At 41.2% G+C, this 21,823-nt stretch overlaps 2 protein-coding genes across 4 annotated transcripts in view; one reads left to right on the plus strand and one right to left on the minus strand.

The window, feature by feature from the left end:
* Positions 1 to 21,823, minus strand: part of SEC24D (SEC24 homolog D, COPII coat complex component) — a 175,863-nt gene that overhangs the window by 123,834 nt on the left and 30,206 nt on the right. The window lies entirely within an intron of this gene.
* SYNPO2 (synaptopodin 2) overlaps positions 14,462 to 21,823 on the plus strand; it is a 136,183-nt gene continuing 128,821 nt past the window's right edge. Inside the window, exon 1 of the mRNA XM_006019722.3 lies at positions 14,462 to 14,726. Coding sequence (XP_006019784.1) covers positions 14,622 to 14,726 — 105 coding nt within the window. The 5' untranslated portion in view covers positions 14,462 to 14,621. The remainder of the gene's footprint in view (positions 14,727 to 21,823) is intronic.

A 21,823-nucleotide genomic window follows, 5' to 3' on the forward strand; every position in this document is an offset into this window, starting at 1 on the left:
ACCCTCCAGCTCTGGCACAGCTTCAGCTCTACTTCATACAGCCTTGGGCACAGAGCATATGGTAGCTATGGCCCCAGCCTGGCCTGGTAGCAGCAGCAGTGGTGGCAGCAGCCCTGGCCCAGGCTCTAGCTCTGGGGACCACCAGGAATTGTTGCCACAACAGGAGCTGCTGTGTAGCCGGGCCTGGGGCTGAAGCAACCATGTGCTCTGTACCCTGAGCTGGAGCAGGGACAGGGCCATAGCTGTGCCAGACCTGGAGTGGGAAGGCAAGTAGTGGGGGAGCTGGGTGGAAGGCACAGGGGGAGGCAAAGTGCTGGGGGGACAAGCACTCCTGCAGAGTGGGGCAAATAGTGGAGTACATAGGCCCTGGGCGGTGGGGGCAGGCAACAGGGAGGTCAGGCAACACGGGTCAGGCTGCTTAACTTCCCCACTGCCTACCCTCCTACTGCCTTCTCTCCCACCTGCTCCCCCACCACCTGCCCCCATTCTATTACCTTCCCTGTTGCAGCAATGGGCAAGGTAAATTTAAGATGACCATCCAATAGATTCTATGCATGGAAAATTATAACAAATGTTTATATATATTTTCCCATGTGCAGAATCTAATTATTGGCAGGTTGTCTTAAATTCAGAGTTATCTTGGATTTGGGTAAATACAGTAGGTAATAAGTTTAAAACTAACAAAAGGAAGTTCTTTTCCACACAGTGGCCATGTCTACACAAGATACTACACAGTAGCCTGTGACTACTGTGCAGTTTCATCACATGGCAGGAAGCATGATGTGATGCTACTACACAGTAGTCACAAGCTACTGTGCAGTGAGCATCATGAAACAGCCATTCCTCAGTGCAACTGTGCAGTAACTCCGGTTATTGCACAGTCACTTAGTACTTACTTATACAAATACTAAATAAGTACACAGTAATGACTGCACAGTTAGCATCTTATGTAGATGTGGCCAGTGTGTAATTGAAATGTGGAACTCATTGCCACAAGATATGGAAGCTAACAGTTTAGCCCAACGAAAAAAAAGGATTGAACAGATTCTTGTAGGAAAAGGGCATCTGTAGCTATTAAGTGTGGGAATTAGGGATACAGCCTCTGAATCAGAACTTCCTGGACATTAAATGCTGATGGCTGCAAGTAGGAGAGGAACAGGGGAAAAACCTTGGTCATACCTCATTCATTCTCCCTTTCGGCATCCATTCTTTGCCACTGTGTGACACAGGGTATTGGGTAAGATGGACTTATGGTCTGACCCAGTAAATGACAGCTCTTATTTTCGTATGTTCTTTGGGTATAAAAAAAGGGCTCAATGCCCTGAGATGAGTTCCTCTGACATCCTTTGCCAAGGTTTTTGTCTGCAGATATAATGAAGAGCCAATGCCTCTGAATTTGGGTAAGATCTCCACAACAGGTTGGCCACCAGCTAGCAACTCTTATATTTTTAAGGCATAGAGATTCTAAATTGCAATATTGCATATTTCTGCTTGAATTATAAAAATCTATCTAGATATGTATTGTGTTCTTTATTTGCTAGACATATTAATTATTGGAACTGCTAATAACGTTTTCTTTTATATTCATTCCACTGAAGGCCTCATTTGGCATGAGAAAGAGGATTGTCAAAAGAAACCCTCAGACTGCCAAATCTAGTCTAGGGCTCAGCAGAGGGTGAGAATTAGAGGAGCAGGAGAGTCATGACAGAATGCGCTGGTCTTGTAGGTGGAGAGGACGTTCCTAAGCTGATGCCTAGAGAGAAAACTCAGTCCTACAGGGAAAAACCTAGGAGCAGCAGGGGCTAGGCAGAAAAGTGTGATTGGAAAGCAGTCCTCTTTAATCTGCCAGGTATCCAGTATTTCATCTCCTTCAGCTGAGATGGGAATTAGAGGCTACATAAATAAGCCAGAAAGTAAGGATTCTTACCCAAATCATTAGGGATGGAGATTTCTGTATTGCTTGTTTCATTTTTGATCTACTTAATGCAGTTATTTACTGTAAAAAAGATACATATGGGCTGGAACTTTATAAAGAAAGGTCCTCTGTGTGCTCTTACTTGTTTCCTGTTAAGAGTCTAAATAAAGGCAGCAGTTCAGAAAGACAGGGAGATTCTATCGTTAACCAATGTGTTTCCAATCTGCCTGAAAGTGAGAACCTGGCTCTGCTCCAGCTCTTCTGCTGGAAACAAATCTGAGATAAAAAGGAAAAACAAAGAGGCAAGCTGTGCTGTCTCCTTGCTCTCACTCTCTGATCTGATTTTTCTATTAATCTTCTCTATCTCACACAATTATTATTTGTCACTTGCAATAAATCTGTAGGCAACCTTGTGGTAGGCATTGTACAAAACATGGTCCTTGCATTGAAGAATTTGTATTTTAAACTTACAACCCAGACAAAAGACAGGGGAAAGGATGTGATATAGAAACAGAAAGCTGGGAATTGAATTTGAGTGACTTGCCCAAAGATTTTTGGTGGAGTGAAGAAATAAACTCAGGTCTCCTGAGTCCGAATGCAGATCTTCACCCCATAGATGACAAAAATTACACACCTAACCCGTCATTGAAATTTGAAAATTCGGTCCAAAATAAATGTCCCAAACTTTATGAGGGTGCACACCTAGGAATTCCATTTGTGATAAATAGAATTAACAATTACAAGCAATAATAGAAAGAAAAAGACAGAGAGTTATTTTGTACCATAACTAGAAAGACAGGATGTGTGGAGAAGGCTGAGAGAAGAGCTGTTCAAAAAATAGGATCTCAAGCATAGAAATGATAACCATATGTACTTAAAGATTGATAATTTTTATGATAATTAAAGGGCATATCTACATAACACAATGCCCTTTCAAGTAGGCATCTCCAAACTGTAGGTGAGCTAACTCAGGTATGAGGAGCAATATAAACTTATTATTGTAGCACTCCACTCAGGGTAAGGTAACCTGCAGGGTAATATGACTATACTGCTTTTAGGTCCAGAGATAGGTTAGCTGTCTCTGTATAGCAATGTATTGTGCAGTGCAGATACATCCAGGCTGTATATATAACTCTCATACAAGGAAGCTCAACTACAATTATATTACAGATATGGCAGAATTTATAAGTTCCAGAGAGATGAGGATCCATGATGTTAGAAGCTATATACATACACAATGTAAAATGTCATCCCAGTCTTGAGCGAATAGACAAGATGGGAAATAAGATCTTAGGAAAAATGTTATTTTCCCCATTTCACCATCAGGGAACTATGACTTGAAGAGGTTAAATGATTCACACGAAGTTACATGGTAAATTTATGGCAAGTTTCTCAAGGCCTCGTCTAAAGCTATACCCTGTCTCCCCAGTTCCAGTTCCTTCAGTGGGAATTGTGCCTGTTATTGTTAGTGATGAGTTAGATCCTTGACACTTTCAAGAGCAACATTTGCTTTTAACACTTAAGTAGAATTATCTACTAACATCTCTACTTAGTACTGGTTATCCACAGAAATCACACACACTAATTTAATAGAACAGTATCCAGTGAACGGAACACTTTGACACCAACTGGCATACATGCAAATGTCCTGACATAGTGTGTTTCTTTGAAAACAAAGTTAAAAGCTAGAGATTCAGAGCTGGTATATAATCACCAGCTAGTGTAAAACATTCAGTTTAGTAGGGTCACTCAGAGTTTAATAAACCATTCTTCACTCAGTTACATCATTTAAAATTTAGAGTTGTTCTACTAAAGGTGATTGGGTTACTTTAGATTTGCACCAGGGTAGTACATCAGAGCAGAGGTTAGCTCAGGATATTTATTTTAGTATATGAGATAGTAATGACATGTTTGTAGTGAGTTCTTTCAGGCTAGGTTATAAAAGCTGATCACCCAAAGATGAATAGCTACATAAAAGGTCTTGTGTTAATTAACTTCCACCTTCAATGGTAATTCAAAGGGCAGGGTGAGGTTTTATGTGAACACAGTACACTACTTTATACCGTATTCAATTCAAAAGTAAAAAGCTTTTACAAAAACTGGCTTTATTAAGGAATATAAATATATTTCTGGTTTTTGGATACTTCCAGCAAAAATTTACCCAACTAGTGGTATCAAACTTAGACTTTTCTTCTCAAAAAAGTCAACATGAAATAAATAGTATTTCATTTACCACAAGTCCTGAAATATCTCCTGAGCAAAAGGAGCTTGTTCTAGGTAGTGCTGGGAAAACCTCAAAAGGAACTAATCTTGGGTTCTGGTTCAAATAGTCCTCCAAACTTGCATCTATAGACCTGAATTCTAGATGCAGTGGGGGAAAGTGAAGTGTCCTCCTGGTAGGCACTTTCAGTTTCCAACTGAACATAGTTGACTTGTTTTGTCACACACCTACATTGAACACTATACAGCTGCTGGTATAATGATTTATAACTAAGATACACCTGCCTAATAAAAATGGATGCTGCTAATCTTTATATGCATCAATTCAAATCTCCCCCTGAGCTGCTTGAACTTGATAACAAATGCGCGATTGTGACTAGAACTTACTCTACCATGTAGGGGGATATAATGTCCTTATTTCTACATGTGATATGCCTGCATCAGTTAGCTCTCTACCCCCATCCACCCTCTTTCACAGCTGATGGGGAATGCAAAGGTGAGACTGAACAAATAGGTAAAATTTTGGCTTTTTTCTACTGCCCAAAATGCTGATGTGCTCATTTGAATCAGTAAAGGAAAGCTGGTCACGTATTTCTGGCACAAACCAGTAGCAAATTATTTTTTTTTCTTGGAACAAAGGTTGGACCAGGAAGATGATTGTCATTTTCAAAGTTCTGCACTTTTACATCCACAAGGCAGACTACAGAGTTGCAATCTTTTCACAACTTGCCATCAAAACCTTGTGAATTTTAGTTTAGAGGAAGAAGTCTTTAAAGTTCTAAAATGTTATCAAGGGTGGCTTAGAAAGCTGTTATCTAAGAAAGTGAGTCTCAATGGATATGTACAGACTCTATCCAATCTTTGCAGGTTAGTCTAACCTGCATAGATTGAACAAGTGAATGCACATTCTTTTTTGATTCCAGAAATGCAGCCATGTGCCCTCAGTGGCCCTGGCCAGAAGTTTGGGGGTGCTAGAGCATGCCTCCCTGCTTGGTTGGAGCAGACAGTGTGGGCCAAAGCTAGGCCACCCACCCTGCAAGGGGGAGCTTGCAGGGGAGGTGTAAAGCATCCTGGGATGTTGGGAGACTGTCAGTTAACTTGAATATGGAGGGAATCTGGGACAGAAGTTCAATAAACCAACTTAACCTAAATTAGTTAAGTCTGGTACTACATCCATCCAGGTTTATCTTAAACCAATGTAACCCAAGTGGCGGCCCAATAGTTGCCACCCCTGCCCAAATATCAGGGATGGTGTGGTGAGAGTGGGGCAGCATTTCTGGCCAGCACTAATTTACTTCCCAGCTGGCCCCTGCTCCCCATAAAGCAGCCCATGGTCCCAAGAAGGTCTAACACTTAACTGATTTAACTATTACACTTTATTTACAAAACAAGAATAATAGGAAAGGTTATTTACAAGTGATCTTAAATGGCAAAACAAACCAGAATGCATTAGTCAACCCTTGACTCAAGAACCACAGGTAGGGTAACTAGCAGCTTTCAGCCACTGCTGCTGAGATGCTACAGCAAGGAAGCAGGGTGCTCGCTTCCAGAAGCTCCAACAGGTTTCCCAATAAGCGACAGACTGCACCAGTGTAGACTCTTCTGGTCCGCAGTAATCAAATTGTATCAAACCCCAACCCCCCTCAAAGAGGCTGAAGGGTAACCCACCGTGGCAACCAAAAAGGCAAGCAACAAGCAACAGAGTAGGCTCCTGCAGCAATCAGCATGACCCAAGCACAAAGCTCAGGGACTCCATCTGATGACAATCAGCTGCAGAATAAGGGACAGGACTGAGTCCCCTCTGGGGCAGTCAGAGGCAGAGGGTCAGCAGCACAGGCAGCTCCCAGGGGTCATTGCTCTAAACCCCTGCTCCAGATGACTGGCCAGGTACCCCACATGCCTTGCAGCTCGCCAGTCCCACTCCGAGCGCCGGCCTGTGCCCCAAGCTCCCAGGGACCCTTGTCTTGGCACTCTGCTGCTCCTCAGGATCCCAATGCCTTGCCTGCTACTGTACCGCTTCCCCAGGGAAGGTAAGGGGTTTCCTCAACTCACCGGCCCAGCTCCCTGCTGTGGATAAGATTGCTGCCTGTGCTCTTGGCTGCTGCTTCTTGTCCACAGTGGAGTGGGGGCTGACTGTCACCCCTAGCCTCTGGGATGCCAGGCATGTCCAGCACACTGCGATGGGGCCTTGGGGCACCAGCTCTCTGCCCCAAGCCCTGGCCGCTGCTTCCTCTCTGCTGCAGGGCTGAAGGCACAACCGACTGCTGCTGCCTTCTTCTCCCAGGGCCTTCAAGGCTCTTCAGAGGGGTCTCTCTGCTCCCTCTGCTGGGTCAGCTCACCCGAGCTCTTCTTAGGCCTCCTGCGTCATTCCCCAGAGTCACTGTCAGCAGCCCCCATGCCAGTTCGCCTGCTGCTTTTATCCCCTCTGGCAGTCCCTCCCTGGCTTGGAAACCGGCCAACCAGGGCTCAGGGTGGCGGACCCCCAACCCCGGCTATCCCCCTTCCATGCAAATGAGGGGATTGAAAACCCCTTCTTTCGACTGGATTCTCCTTTTCAAAGGGCAGGGCTCCCCTGCTCCACCCTTGGGGTTGCTCAGAGTTCACCGGCACTGTTTCTAGCCCAGGGTAAGTATCTCAAGCCAATCTGGTGAGCCCACACTGGCAGCCTGTTACACCAGTTTTGGCCATTTTGAAAACAGTTTATATGCACTGAACTTCTGTTGTGTTATAGATTTGAACTGGTTTCCCATCACTTATGCTGATTTATGTGTAATTTCTGTCCCTAGCCTAAGGGAGTGGTTCTTAATCTTTTAAACTTGAGGCACCCCTTGAGAGACTTGAGGTACCCCTCAGAAAATGCCAGCTCTTAGTTTTCACTCATTTTTTGACTGCAGAAAAATTACAGGGTATTACACAGCACTGTGGTTGAAAATCACTGCTTTAGAGATTCAGATCTAAAACTTTTCTCTGGTTTTCCTAGTGTATATTATTTGACATTATTTAATTTTGAATAAAGAAATTTGAGACAGAAACAATCCTAAATGTGTACCTCATCAATCCTAAACAACTAAAGAAGAATAATCCCTTTTTAGGCCATATTCTGAAGCCTTTAGAATGGAACGGAGAGGAGTTTCTCATCATACTCATTTGATTCACTGCTCACCAGCATACAAGCATCCCAGTCTGGCTTATTGTAGGTGCTGGGTCACCTTCCATGTCAGTGGTTACCTAGATATTTTGTTGTTATTATTGCTACTCTTAGTAGTTATTGTGTTTGCTATTGTTATTTGTTATTATTATTATTGTTCTTTTCATAATTTTTTCAATAAAGACCCTGGCAGCACACTTTTAATGTTAGTGTACCTAAATCAGTTTTTGTCTTCTACTAGCATGTCTTCCTTTGTTTTGAGTGCATTGCAAAGTTAATCACAGAATCATAACATCTGGACTCTATTAATTTCTTGTGCCGTATAAGAGGAATGTGAGGGGGGAAATTAAATGCAATCAGCTTTAATGAGTGTTATCTAAGTGGAGCTGTATATTTGAAAATTTGTTCAACATTTATTTTGCCTCCCAGTTCCTACCTTTTTTGAAAACCGAATCGTTTAACTGTGGCTCTGTTCTTTGTTTCTTCTTATTGGAGGAAAAACACTAAAGGGTTTTTTATCTTTAAAGTCAGGTGACAGAAATCAAAAACAGGAATTAAGCAAAAAACATCGTTTTGCCTATATAAGACTTGGAATACACAGCATTTAGCTATAATTTCACAATTTACTTGTATCTGCTGCATTTGTTCTGTTGTGAGGGAATAGGTTTTTGGACACAAATTAGAATGGTATTCAAGAAAAGCTTGGTAATTCTACTCTTGTTAGCTTGCATGACTAAGACATTTTATCAGATAAAACATCATTTAGAAAACCACTTTTGCTTCAATTTGATGAGATTTTATTCCATGGTTTTCTAAATAACGTGGGTGTGGTTTTATTAATCATCCTTTTGTCCCATACAGCTGCTAATATGTTTAAAGGTCTTTTCCTTATAATTATTAAACAATTTAAAAGGTATTACACTAAAAGCTTTTGCCTCTTCACTTCCAATTCTCCTGACAGTGAAAAGGCATATACTGGCTCCTTTAAGGAACTGAAGATCTGGCTGAAAATTGATTTTGCAGAACTCCATCAGTAATGAAGGTGTTTCAGATCACTTGAATAGTACAGTACTGAAGAAAAAAAGCTTTATAAAGATGACATGTGAAGACCAATCTGTTAAATCTTGTGACTGGTGAATTTTCAAAGGCAGATAAGCCAGAAGAGTTTTTTGACATCAGCTTTTCCATTTTGGCTCTTTCATACACAGGCCTAATTCTTATCTAAGATTAGGTACTGTTTTGCCAATGATGGTGGAATAGATTTATGTCCAAAAAAGCAATCATAAACTCTTTTTTTAGGTGAGTCTTGGCAGGTATCATTCACTAAGGTTATTGACGTATTAGAACAGCTTTGGGGAAATATAAATGTTACCATTGCTTCCTGGGTTCCAGTCTTGTTTCAGTATGGATTTTACATCATCATGTTTACAAGTCTAGAGAGTTTTATAGTTTATCACAGCAACTACTACTTTCATCATTTCTTTCAACAAAGCTTTAACCAGGCATTTAAAGTATATACTCTCTTGTTGGTAGACAATATCCTTTTAGTGATGGACAATGATCAGGTGGGCTAGGCTGCTATTATTTTTAAATCGTTTGGCAGGCTTGGATAAATTATCTGAACAAGCATGTAATATGAGTCTCCATTTTATCTTGTACAAATTTCATAAGCATGGATTACTCGGCCTTCATCAAGACGCTTGATTTTCAGCCAGTGGTGCAGAAATCCCAAAGGATGCAGGGAATGTGGAAAAAGATAAGACTCACATTAAATACAGGATACAAATGCTTATGCATGAAAGAAAGTCATATATGGTAAATGGTGGTTGTTAGTGCTCATTGAATATTATTTCCTTGAGACGTAGCAAGTTTTTTACTTCTATATTATCAAAATATGTTATTCACAGCCTATGTTTTCCTCACTGGGTTACATGCTACAAATGCTGTCTGAAAAACATAAGTCATATGAACTGAATCCTCCTATATAGAACTGCACTTTCCAGAGAATTGAAGATATAATTTGCTTCTGTTGTCATGGCAGAACAGGAATCCTATCTTTCATTCCTAGTAGATAAGTCCTATTGGACATGCTTCAGGTTAGAAAAGAGTCAACAGCTACTGTCATCATTATGTGTTGCTCTTACAGCTTCCTCTTTTCCTGGAGAGCTAATACCTGCCAGTCCTCTAGACTGAGTACGCAGTCTCTCCTGACAGTTGCCTTTACCAGTCATAGAGGAAATGACTTTTCTCCAACTGCATCTAGGATAATTTGTGTACTCCAACACTGTTTTGCTATCTAGCAGAAACAATTAAATGCATTTAAAATATTTAAGATGCCATTAGGGACAGACATTACACATAAATCCAAGAACAACTGGTGCCTCCCGAGACCGGGGGGCACAATTTGTGGGTGGCAGTGTCGGCGGCGGGGTGGTGCGTGGCCACCATCTACAGAAGCTGGCGGCTGCAGTAGAGGCAGCAGGGGAGGGGGTTGCAAGTGGCGAGTGGCAATCAGCGACTGCCCGCAGAAGCCGGCAGTAGCGAGCATCGACCACCCACAGAAGCTGGTGGTGCCAGTGAGCAGCGACCACCCACAGAAGCCAGTGGTGGTGGCGGGGGGATAGGGTGATTAACAGCAGTGGTGACCAATCTTGGGGGGGCACGTGCCCCGCCCTCCCCCCATGCCCACCCTACACATCGCCTATGCATAAACCAGTTTAAGTAATCAGAAACTGGTTTAAACCTGTAACAGAAAAGACATTCAGTGCACATAAACCAGGGAGAGCTGCTCTAGTACCCCCAGGTATCTGGCTTGAGCCACTGGAGGCATGTGCTGAACATCTATCCACCTGTAAACTGGTTAGACTAACCTGCAGAGACTGAATCAATTCAGGCTCAGGCTTTTTGAATGTCTGTCTCTAGCAAGTTCTCCAATTGGGACATTTCAGGGCTCACAGCAGGCACTCTAAGCAACACCACTGTCCACTGGCTGACATACTGAAACCAGAGCATGGAGCAATATATAGGTAGAATCAGCCACTTTGCCTCAAACAACTCAATATGTCAGTTGTTATGTAAGCTATGTGATTCTATTTTTCTTCCCTGATTGAGTAACAAACCATTTAAAAAGATAAGCAGAACAAAAGGCAAACAGCAAATAATTGTTGTATGATGCATCATCTACTATGAATTTTCTAACAAACAGTACGATTGACTAACAATGATGAAACATTTAACTTCTGAACATGAATACTGGTCTTCTGAACATTCACAAATAATAAGCAACATGAATCAATAATTCACAGCAGAATACATTTGCCATTTTTAACAGGTAGAGAAACTTCAGCATAAAGAAACCAAGTAAGTTAGAACCAAAATCAACTGACAGACAGTGGCAGAGCTGGAAACACAACTCTGAAGCCTCTATCTCTGGCTTTCTCTTCCATTCATGCGCTTTTTTCCTACTTAATTTATTCAGATTGTGAATTCATGCAGAAGTGACAAACAGCTGCTAATAAATTTTTAACTGCCTCCTCCTTCTCTGTTGGATGGACTGAGATTCAAAATGCTGACAGGACTGAGATTCAAAACCCTCTCTTAGTGTCCGTGCCTTGGTCAAGTTGTATTAGTCAAGAGTTACTTCTTAAATGTCTGGCAGTATTTTATTCCCACTACTTTCTCTGGAGCAGCTGTACCAGACATCATGTATAAATAAACTCAGGGAGAAAACAGTATTTTTCTTTGAAGATCTAAAGGAGGTCTATACCAGTATTGACATTTCATGTTACCTATGCTAAAGGGAGTGAAATATTACATCACCCACTAGACTTCCGAAGATATAATTATGGGTCTGTCCAACTCGAGGAGGTGGCTGGCTGATTTTGCAGGGAGATTGTGAGGTTAGCTGCCATTTTCATAGGCTGGTCATAGCAGGACCCCCCCCCCCCATACCTCTGATTAGCCAAGGGGCCTCAGTGGCCCCACCCCTCACCACTGAATGGCTGTGAGGACTGTCTGTTATATATAGGGACCTACCGAAATCAGGATTTGTGGAAATTGTGAAATCCAGCATTGCCTGCAAAAGCAAGAAAAGTCTGAAAAATCTGCCCCAAATAAGAGAAAACTTACTGAAAATAAAATGCTGGCTCCCCAGAGGGGGCCAGCAGTCTTCAAGGTGCTGTGGTCTGGCTGTGCAGCACACCAGGGGGAAGGTGGGAGGGGGCTGCCAGCATGAAGGGCAGTCCAAGATAGTTTCTGCTCTCTCCCCTCACCACTGATTGGTTGCAAGGGTTGTCCATCATGTGGCCCCACCTCTTGTTCCCAATTGGTGGAGTGGAGAGGGGACACATGACAGGCAGACCTCTTAACCAAGCCATCTTGGGCTACCCTTCATTCTGGCAGCCCCCCACAGCGGGCTGTGCGCTTTCCCCCACAGCGGGCTTTGCAGCCAGGCCACAGGACCATGAGGACTTATTTTCAGTAAGTTTTCTCTCTTTTCTTGACAGAATTTACAGACATTGCCAATTTTTGCAGGCAGTGCTGGATTTCACAATTTCTGCAAAATTCGCAAAATCACAATTTCAGTAGGCCCCTAGATATAATCTAGCAGCATATTACATAAATACTGATATACTCTATAGGGATGACCCCCAAACCTGATATTTTACTTTTGTGTTTTGGAAAACTGTAGAAAACCAATGTTTTTTAAAGAAATTGTGAAATGCTTGACAGGCATGCAGGTTCTGCTGATTCCTATTTTCATGTACCCCTTTCTCTTGTTGCCTAGAAGGGCAATAAACAGATGTAACTGGGCAGTTTTGCCTGCTGGGCAACAGCAGCAGAGCCAGCAGTGGCTGCTATTTTTGCACCCCCAAGTCAACTCTAACGTTTAGTGCCTTAATCACACTACTGGATTTCAGGCACACCAGCAAGGACAGCCCAGATGTTCTTGCCTTGGGCATACAAAAAACTAGAACTCTTGGTTCCAAAATAATACCTTTTATTAGACCAATTTCCAGCTGGTCTAATAAAAGGTATCATTTTTTTGTTTTTGGGCAGGCATTATAGCAGTGACTCTTGTGTGGTATGCAATAAATTCAGCTGATTTCTAGATTTTAGTTACTTTTGGAATCATTATTCACTGAAGGATAATGATTAAAAGTGGTTCTGTCCAGCTAAGAGTTTTACACAGTTCTCTTATATGGTCAAAAGAGATAAAAATAGCTCTGTCCGAGTACAAGCTCCCAACTCAATTATGGGATTAGCCTAACACAGATGCGTGGAATGATGGACTTCTTTAGTGTATGTATTTTACACTGTCCCCATTCTGCCATGCAGAAAATCAGATATGGGGAGATAAGATTTTATCTATTACATTTGCTTAAATTATTAAAAACCTAACTTAATTGCCCTGGGTGCCCTCACCATTATTAAATGTACAAAAACGACATTGCTTCATCACAAAAGTTCTTAAATGTGAAGACAGGGTAGAGTCTGAGCTTCACTGTCTTAAGAAAAGATACTAATTTTCTCCTAGATCACTTACAAAACATTTTACAGCTATATGCTAATGCTATGCTGTTGTAATTGGACGGAGTAATTTTCACTTGTGCTGTCTCTCTAGACATCCAAATATTTTGTCCTCAAGATACTATAAAATCAGAAGCTTAGAAAAAAAATTCTGGATATTTTAGCAACAGATCATTGTTGCTTGTTACTGCAAAAGCAACAGTCCCTTGTTACTGCGAAAGAAAAAACACCAGGGAAAGGAAAGAGAATTAGCTTCCATGGAGTTATAATGAAAATAGGCCTCTTCAGTCTGAGGTTCTTAGGTCTGTTATCTTAAAGATCACAGTATCATAGGAAAGTAGGGCTGGATGGGACCTCATCAAGTCATCTTGTCTGACCCCCCTGCTCAAGCAGGGTCATCCCCAGCCAATCCCTTTCTGAGTGTGATCCTCAAGTATGATTTTCTAACAACTCATCTCTTAATTTACTTTAATCGAAGATTATCTTGACTCTAAAATGACCTCCCAATAATTAGATTATATATGGAAAATTTTTAAATTTATAATAATTTTCCAGGTATAGAATCTAATTATAGGAGGGTCATCTTAAATTCATCCCTTCCTATGCTGCTATAGCAGGAATAGCAGGGACAGCAGTGGGCAGGAGGGTCAGGTGGTCACCTTGTCCCTGCTTGCCCTGCTACCTGCACCCCCCACCCCCAGCTTCTCAGAGCTTTTGTCCCTTCCCTCTCACTCCTCAGTCTTTTCCAAATCCCAGGGTAGATCATTTCCCACTAACCATTTCTTCTGCAGACTGCGTTGCTAACATTCATCTAGGGATAGTGCCACTAGAACTCCTGGATAACACCTCTGTGGCTTCCTCCCCTTCCCCACATGAGGGGGATGGAAATGCTGCGGGGCCTGAAAGGAAAAGGATGGAGTCATGACTAGGCTGAAGTGCCTGGAACAAGAGCCTGGAAATGCTCTACACTGCACTTGGGATAAGACCAAGATACAACCAGAGTCAGGAAGTTGTAACTCTTTTACATCCCCACAGAGGTCTACCAAGCGCATACTGAGGACAGATGAGAGTCTAAGCCTAGACTTATCATCGATGCCAGTGGTTTTCAGCCTGTGGTACTATGTCTAAGGGGTCTGTGAAAGATGATATGATTAATCAAAAGTAGGTGAATACACACACTTACAATTCAGAGGGGTCCGCACCTCCATTCAACATTTCCAAAAGAGTCCGCACCTCCATTTTTAGGGGTCCACAAATTATAATAAAAGGTTGAAAACCACTGATCTATGCAGATAACCCACGAGATTCTTTTTCTCTATATCTTCTCTTCCCTCCCTTGCTTGAAGCATGAGCTCAAAAAACCCAGAAATTAAAGCTGAACAAGTCTGATGCCATTTACAAAAGTAAATTTTGTGTCTTAAATCATCCCTGGGAAATTTACACTGCTTTTTCTCTGGTGGTTTGATCTGTCACAAGCAGAGGCTCTTGTGTTTAAATATAGCTGTTTTAGCCTTATGGCTTCATCGCTTGTGTGTGCATTTCCTCAATGTTATTTTACTTTACTCTGAAGGTGGGCTGAGCATGGAAATCTGACGAAGCAGTGGGCTGTGCCCTTAGCCTCAGACAGCTCTCGCAGTCTTGTGAATGACTACGTTAGAGAGTGCAGTACGCAGCAGGAGCAGCAGTGTGGTGCTCTGCTTCCCTAGCTCTGCCTGGCAGGCAAGTCTCAAGTTCAGTGAATATCTCTCGCTGCCAGAGAACTTTTCCATCTTCTTCTGCAAATGAATACGGCCTAACTGCACCAGAAAAATGGGTACAGGGGATTATATCTGCATTACCATGAGTGGAGGGGCCCCCTGGGGCTTTAGACTGCAAGGTGGCAAGGAGCAAAAGCAGCCTTTGCAAATCGCCAAGGTAGGCTACAGGGATGTTATCTGTGTGTTGTGACTGAAGGGAGGGAAAAAAGTGACTGTTTGAATGAGACTTTTCAGTCTAAAACCTTCATGTGGGTTTTACTGTAGTGCTAGTTTTAAATCTGCCAGAAATGTTAAGGCAGCTCTACAGGTGCAAGACCGATCATTTTAAATGTCCTTTACAAGAAGCACTTGTATTGGTACTTAAGAGGTACTCACAAGTGCCAGTGCTGTTTTCAGGCATGTAAAGGAATCGATGCATCTTTCCAATTGCCACTGAAATCAATGGGTATTGTTGAGGAGGCTCAGTGTCTTGCAATGTAAGTGTTTTGGATAGCATACCCTGCCTTGACCATCCATTTGTGACTCCTCTTGTCTTGCCATGGAAAAAATAAATGATTTAGCATGGGAAAATGTCCCTACTATTTTGGGAATCCTGGAAAGCATTATCCTGAGAATCCTGAGAATTATTGCTGTTTCCAGAGGCTTATCCTGGAAACAGCTTCAGCAGAGGTCAAATGTGCCCTAGTTTGTATTCCATGAATGATACTGAAAATTGTTGGCCATTCTATAGATGATCTTTTTATATAAAATGAAATGAAAATGAATTATAGAGGTTTAAAGTTTAACTTACAAGAAATCTCTCTGAAAACTAAATTTGTAATTTGAAAAAAAAAGTATGTCTGCTTAAAATAAATGTTTTACTTCAGTACAAAGACTATGGCTTGCCATGGCTATTAGGAACTATGTAAATATATGTTGCTATATTTGGTCTTCCTAGACAGGAGGTGATATTCTACTCATAGATATGTTATCAGTACAAATCCATTGACTGCAATGGTATGAAAACAGAATTTGAACTAATGAGTATGATGTGTCCTGCCATGTTAACCTGAAATCCAGGAGTTATCATATATTTATGCCCATACAATTGGAGGCAAAATAATACAAAGGAATATAATGCATTATCCTATAATAGTCTCAATGCTGGATATACTGGTATATTCTTAGTATGTTGATGCATTATATTAGTTCTGTAATTTAAGCCCGAGTTTCTTTTAGCTGATAATATGCTTACGAATTACAGCTGCATTAATATAATAGGGTCAGTTAGTTTTTCAAATGCAGCAGAAATATTATATGCAGATGTGAAGGATTTTATTTTGTTTTAAAATAGATGATTGTGTCAGTTTTTTGACTAAGGAAATAGTATCTGGCATTCTCTTCTCTCTGAATGATTTCCAGCCATAAAACTAACTTTATTTAGTAGTAAAGCTGCAGTTTATTAAACATAACTATCATGTTTTTTTTTTAATTTAGTATTGCTAATTAATGCTTGTTTTTAAACATTTTACAATACTCTAACAGATTATGAGAAAAACTAGCCTTTTGCTAGCATGCAACTGTTGCTTCCCAAATAAATCTATCAGTACTAGCTGACAGAGGAATCCTGCCATCTAGTGAAAACTTTGAGGAAAAATGTCAAAAGTAATGAAATGGACAGAAGGGAGTGGCCTTTTTGTCAAACCAAAAGCAAATCCATGATAATTATGATGACATATGGTTTTGGTTCAACTCATCTCTATTTCAAACAGGGGGTTTTGCAAAATCAAATCCAGTAGCTCTCCCTCATCTGAACCAATAATTTTTGACATTGGCTGAGCCATTCAGACTAGTAACCATCATGGCCCCTCTCTAGAAAGAAAAATCAAGTGTCTTTTAGATGTGGTAGATCATTACAGAAATGTGTGTGTTTTTTCATACAAAAAGGCCAAGTAAAAGGCCAAGTAATGCAACAAATTGAATGCACTTTGTGACATAAACCACATATATGGGGGTGTGTGTACACACACACATACACACACATGCATACACACACATATATGTGTATCTTTATATCTTTAAGGGACTGTTGGTCAACTGAAGGCTTGTGGGGATGGTTACAAGCTCCCAGCTTTCCTTTCCTCTGCTGCTGCTTGTGATTTGGTCCAGACCAATAGTAATTGAAAGCTCACACTTTTTGTCTGGTTGAAGGTCCAGCTTAAGGCCAAGACTTTTTCTGAGATCCCCCTTTGTCAGCCCTCCTCTCCTTCCCTCCCAACCCAGTGACCTTCCAGGGGCAGAACTGTTAAAATCCAAACAGGGATAACTAGGGGCTCTTCTGTCAAGCTCTCCAATTGATGTTCACATCTAGAGTATCTCCAGGTCAGCCAATCCTTCCCCTCTCCCGTTGTTGGACTGTAGGTGCCCGGACAGAGCAGGGCTTATGATCGGCTTGTGCCAATACATTTCCCCCTCTTTCTCCTGCACAACATTTCTCCCTCCTAACTCCAAACAGCCTTTGCTCTGCTGGCAGCCTTCAGCCTGGAAGTACTCATGTATGGCACATTCTGTAGATAGAAAAAAATAAACGCTTATACTGTTATCAGCCTAGCAACTCTTCATGAGTGCTAATTGGAATAATCCTTAAAAAAGTTGGGGGACTTTCCCCAAGATTTCCTGTTTTTGATTATGCAGATGATATGTGACCATATGGCAATTTTTCTATCTGGCTCAGGATTTAACAGTGAACCATTGTCCAAACTGTGTTACCATGTTTTTTTTCAAAAGTTCAAGATCCCCATCATCAGTTGGAATAAATCAGCCCAGTTTCAAAGATGTCAGTGGATCTCTGCCAATTTACAACGACTGAGGATCTGGCCCTCCATGTTTATTTCTGGCTTTAGCCTCTCTCTGCCAGCAGGAGCTGGGAATGCTGATGAGCTTTGCGCTCAGAGGTGCCCAGTGCAATTTGAGTACACCGTAGTGCCAATGTGATCTGGAGGAAAACCCACCCAGAGCCAGGCCCCCAGCAGAATGGGACCTGTGATGCACAACTAAAAGCATGAGAAGTATAAAGCAGAGGGAAATGAGATAATCCATGAAGCTGTGACAAAGACAGGGGGAAAATTGCCTCTATTGCACTTATAAAAGGAAACATTGGATATATAACAAACAGAAAAGATCACTAGTCACACTGATCACTATTCAAAATTGTTTTTGTAATTTGCTGCTTAATTTATATTTGCTGCAAAGAAATACAGTTTTATTATAGTTAACAAAAAGATGACATGACTGGGTGATACCTGACCAATTGTCCCATTTTCACAGTCCATAAATAAACAAAAGTCCCTTGAAAATTACTGAGAGTCTTGTCTAGATGTATGGAGCAGGGTCTGGTTTTCTCATTCCAAGAGTTGTTCGGGGGTAGTAGTTCCCTCTACCCCAAAGTTTCATTATTATATCTGTATTATTTTTTACTTACTCAGAATACTCACACCACATCATGTGTGTGTGTCCTTATAAAATGATGTCCTTAAATCCTCATATAATAATGTCTGTTTTTTTATGTTAAAATCCCAATAAAATCACAGGCTCATAATGTGGTGGCAGAATTCACCTGCTTACAAAAACTCATCTTTAAATAAGATTTAAACTACTCTGACCATTTTAATTCTAGTTATTTGGAGGGTGGCAAGGAAGGGAATAATTCTCACTCAGAACAAACTTTGATTTAACAAAAATGTTTGTCCCCTTTGATGGAAAGCTGTTAAAGCCATTAATCTACCAAAATTATACCCTCCCAACAGTTCAATAATAAATACATTATGGAAATATTTTAGAGGTTTATTTAAAGAGGGTTTTCCTATATTTTATTAAGAAATTGGCTATACAACATTTTAAACCCAAGAACAGAATTGTGAGGTCAGATATACAGTGAACATACTAAGGCCCCATTCATGACACATTCCTATTTAGAATAGCAAAAGCCTACGGGTTTTCCTGAAGCAGGGAAATGGTTCTGAAATAACAGTAAGAACTGCCTCAGTTGATAAGACATTTGAGAATAAGCTGTCACTTTGGGCCCATGTCCTTGTTTTCACAATGACACAAGTGAAGGACTGAAGGCCAACCTTATCTTTGAATTCCCTTTTTGTACTTTTTCCTGAAATCTACTCAGAACTTTAAATTAATCAAATATCTGTATAACTTACCTTTAAAAACCCACCTAAAAGAGAAACATGACTTTCCAATTTAGTTCTCTGATTTTTCCTACCAAACACCATTACATTATGTGGGGTGGGGTTGGGGGGAAGGGTGGCAAATTCATTCCTAGTATCATGCTATTGAGAAATCTAATGACTTTATACCATGGATGCATTTGATTTATTATGTGTAACAAATAGCAGCTTAATGATCTCATTTACTTATATCTGTCAAAGTCTTGTTAGCTTAAGGTAGGGGACTTATTTGCAGAGTTCAACTAGTCAAGCACCATAAGTTCCATTACTCAGACCCCTGCACATTTCAAAGGAAATTCAATCCTTTTTTCCATATCACTACCCTAAAAGAAAAAAAGAATTACCAGTGAAAGTAAAAAAGAACAGGCTCCAGTTCCCTCTGAACTATTATGTAGAATGTTTTATTAATGCTTGAGTCTCTAGGGACAGACATTACACACAAACCAGTTTAAGTGATGAGAAACTGGTTTAAACCTGCAACAGAACAGATGTTCAGTGCACATAAACCAGTTTGAAAATGGCTGCAACTGGTTTGAGATAAACCTGGTTGAATGTAGTATCAGACTTAACTGATTTGGCTCATATCAGTTTACTCGATGTCTGTCCCAGACCCCTTGCTAGTTTAAGATAAACCAGACTCCTCCAGCATCTCGGCATGCTCTCTGGTCTGAGCAGGGCTCTCTGCTTCACAGCAGGGCTGGCCCTTCCCCTCTGCTCCCTGGATGCAGCTCTGGCAGAGACTTGCAGGCACAGAGTGCTTGCCTGACTTCTCCCTTCTAAGCAGGGATTATTCCTCCTGCCCCTCTGCCTTACACAGACACCTCAGTATTCACTAGCAGATGACATTCTGGCTACGGTCTGTGCTGTGGAAAATAAAAAAGGTGGACAGGTTTTCTGGAGCTAATCAACAGGTAGCTTAATGTCCTTCCTTGGAAAAGCTGTTTAAGAAGAGTTTGAGAGAGACTTTGTTTTCTTAATGGGTTGATAACACCATGAGTTAGGGAGGGATGAACATTCCCTGCTGGGCTGTTCAGGAGAGGTGGGGGACATCAGAGTATCCTGCCAGGGCCTGGCCACACCCCTTAAGATCAACACTGTGAAGCAAAGGGAGGGCTGGCCTAGTACCCCCCGGCTTCTAGCCTGAGCCACTGCTGGCATGTGCCTGCATTTCTAGAATGAAAAGGGAATGTCTATCCACCTCCAAATCAGTTCAAGCTTTGCAGGTTAGACTAACCGGCAAAGATTGAATCAATTCAGGCTCAATGTCTGTCCCTAGTCTAGGGGAATTAGCACTATTGAGAAATGTGCCTCATTTCAAGTTCTGAGACTATTCTGGATATAAAAATGTTTATGCACCAAAGCCTTCTTTCCAAAGGTATCAAGCTGACATGTTTTACCTCCATGGGCACAAACACTGGATCTGATCTTACAAACTTTGGGCTTGATCTTGCTCTTTCTGATATGAATGACAAAATAATATATGATTTTGCTAGGGGAAAGAATGGATATTTTTGTAAAACAGTAACAGAGATTTACCATATATTTTGCAGTACAGGTAAATTCTTTGTAAACTTCAGAAAATATATTTTCTAAAGTGAGATAAAACCCACTGTAAATTTCGCTTCCTTTGTTTTAATCTGTACAAGATTGAGGATATGCCTAAACATTACACTAAGGTTAACCTAAACTCGGGTTAGGTCAGGCTAAGTGCCAAATTGTACATACATTTATGATGTTTAGATTGGGCAAAATGGCCTTCCTGCTATAATTTAGTTCACCTAAAGAAGTGCAATATGTAGATCAGGCTAACTTGTGCCCACACATTTGGAATGCAAGCCTGGGACTGAGAAAGCCCCAGGGCTGCACTTTTCCTACCTCTTCCCTCATCCTCCAACCCCCTCTCTCCCTCTGCGTGGACACCTGCCCTCCCCATCCATGGATCTGCTAACCCCCCACCTGGATTTACTTAAATTGTTCCTGGTGTGACTCCTGGCACCGACAAACACGTGCACAAGCAGGGACTCAATCTATGATCACACAGTTTAAAGCAAACTGTGTGATCATAGACCGAGTCCCATGAAAGTGTTCACATGCCCTAAGTGCCTAACAGCAGCTGGGAAAACTTTTGCACTGGAAGATCAAAAGCGGAGTGTATTTTTTGGAAAAACTAGAATGAATTAATTCGTAACACTTTGGGCGCATCTACATACTGCTGCACAGTGACATTGCTATGGTGCTGTACTTTAGTACTTGCTTTTGGAAGTACTAAACCATGGTGGTGTACAGGCAGTTACTGTGCCATGTGTGCAGCACTTGGTTAGATTTCACCACTACATCACCGTAGCAACACACTATACTGGGAGAACGTTGCCACTATGGTGACGTAGCTGCCGATCACATGTAGACCCACGTAATCTCTGTGTCAACATAGTGCACCATACAGCGACATAGCGCATCGCTATATCACTGTAAGGCAACATGTAGATGCTCCCTTTATGAAGAATATTTGCATGCAAAAAGTTTTGCTTTCACATAAAACATTTTTATACATCAAACCTAAAAAATATAATTACATTGAAATCTCCAGTTTTTTTGGTTTCAGATTCTTTTTGTAAATATTAACCATAGATCTAGCTCAAACCATAAGATATTTGGCTAATTCAGGGTTCAAAGAAAACCAATTAGGTTTGCCAAAACTAAGAACAGACCATTTTACCATCCCTGGATAGATAACAATATTTCTGTGTTTTATCTTTGATTTCACAATGAAACTATGATTGCCAGCTGTGCCAAAGGCAATTGGTCACACAATTATATTAGTTTTATGCATCTGTCCAACAAAACTCTCTGGTTGCAATTTCAATTTCAAATTCACTTCACTGGGTTCAAAAGAACCTGAAACTGAAAGTGAAACAAAGGGTTGAAACCACCTGAACTGATGCTGATAAAAGTTCATATTCAGGTACCGTCATTAATGTTGAATAAGTGCAGTGGTGGAATCCTACTCATATTAGGGTCTGATTCACTTTCTCTGTAT

This window comes from Alligator sinensis, unplaced genomic scaffold (genome assembly GCF_000455745.1).
Source record: "Alligator sinensis unplaced genomic scaffold, ASM45574v1 scaffold544_1, whole genome shotgun sequence".
Lineage (NCBI taxonomy): Eukaryota > Metazoa > Chordata > Crocodylia > Alligatoridae > Alligator > Alligator sinensis.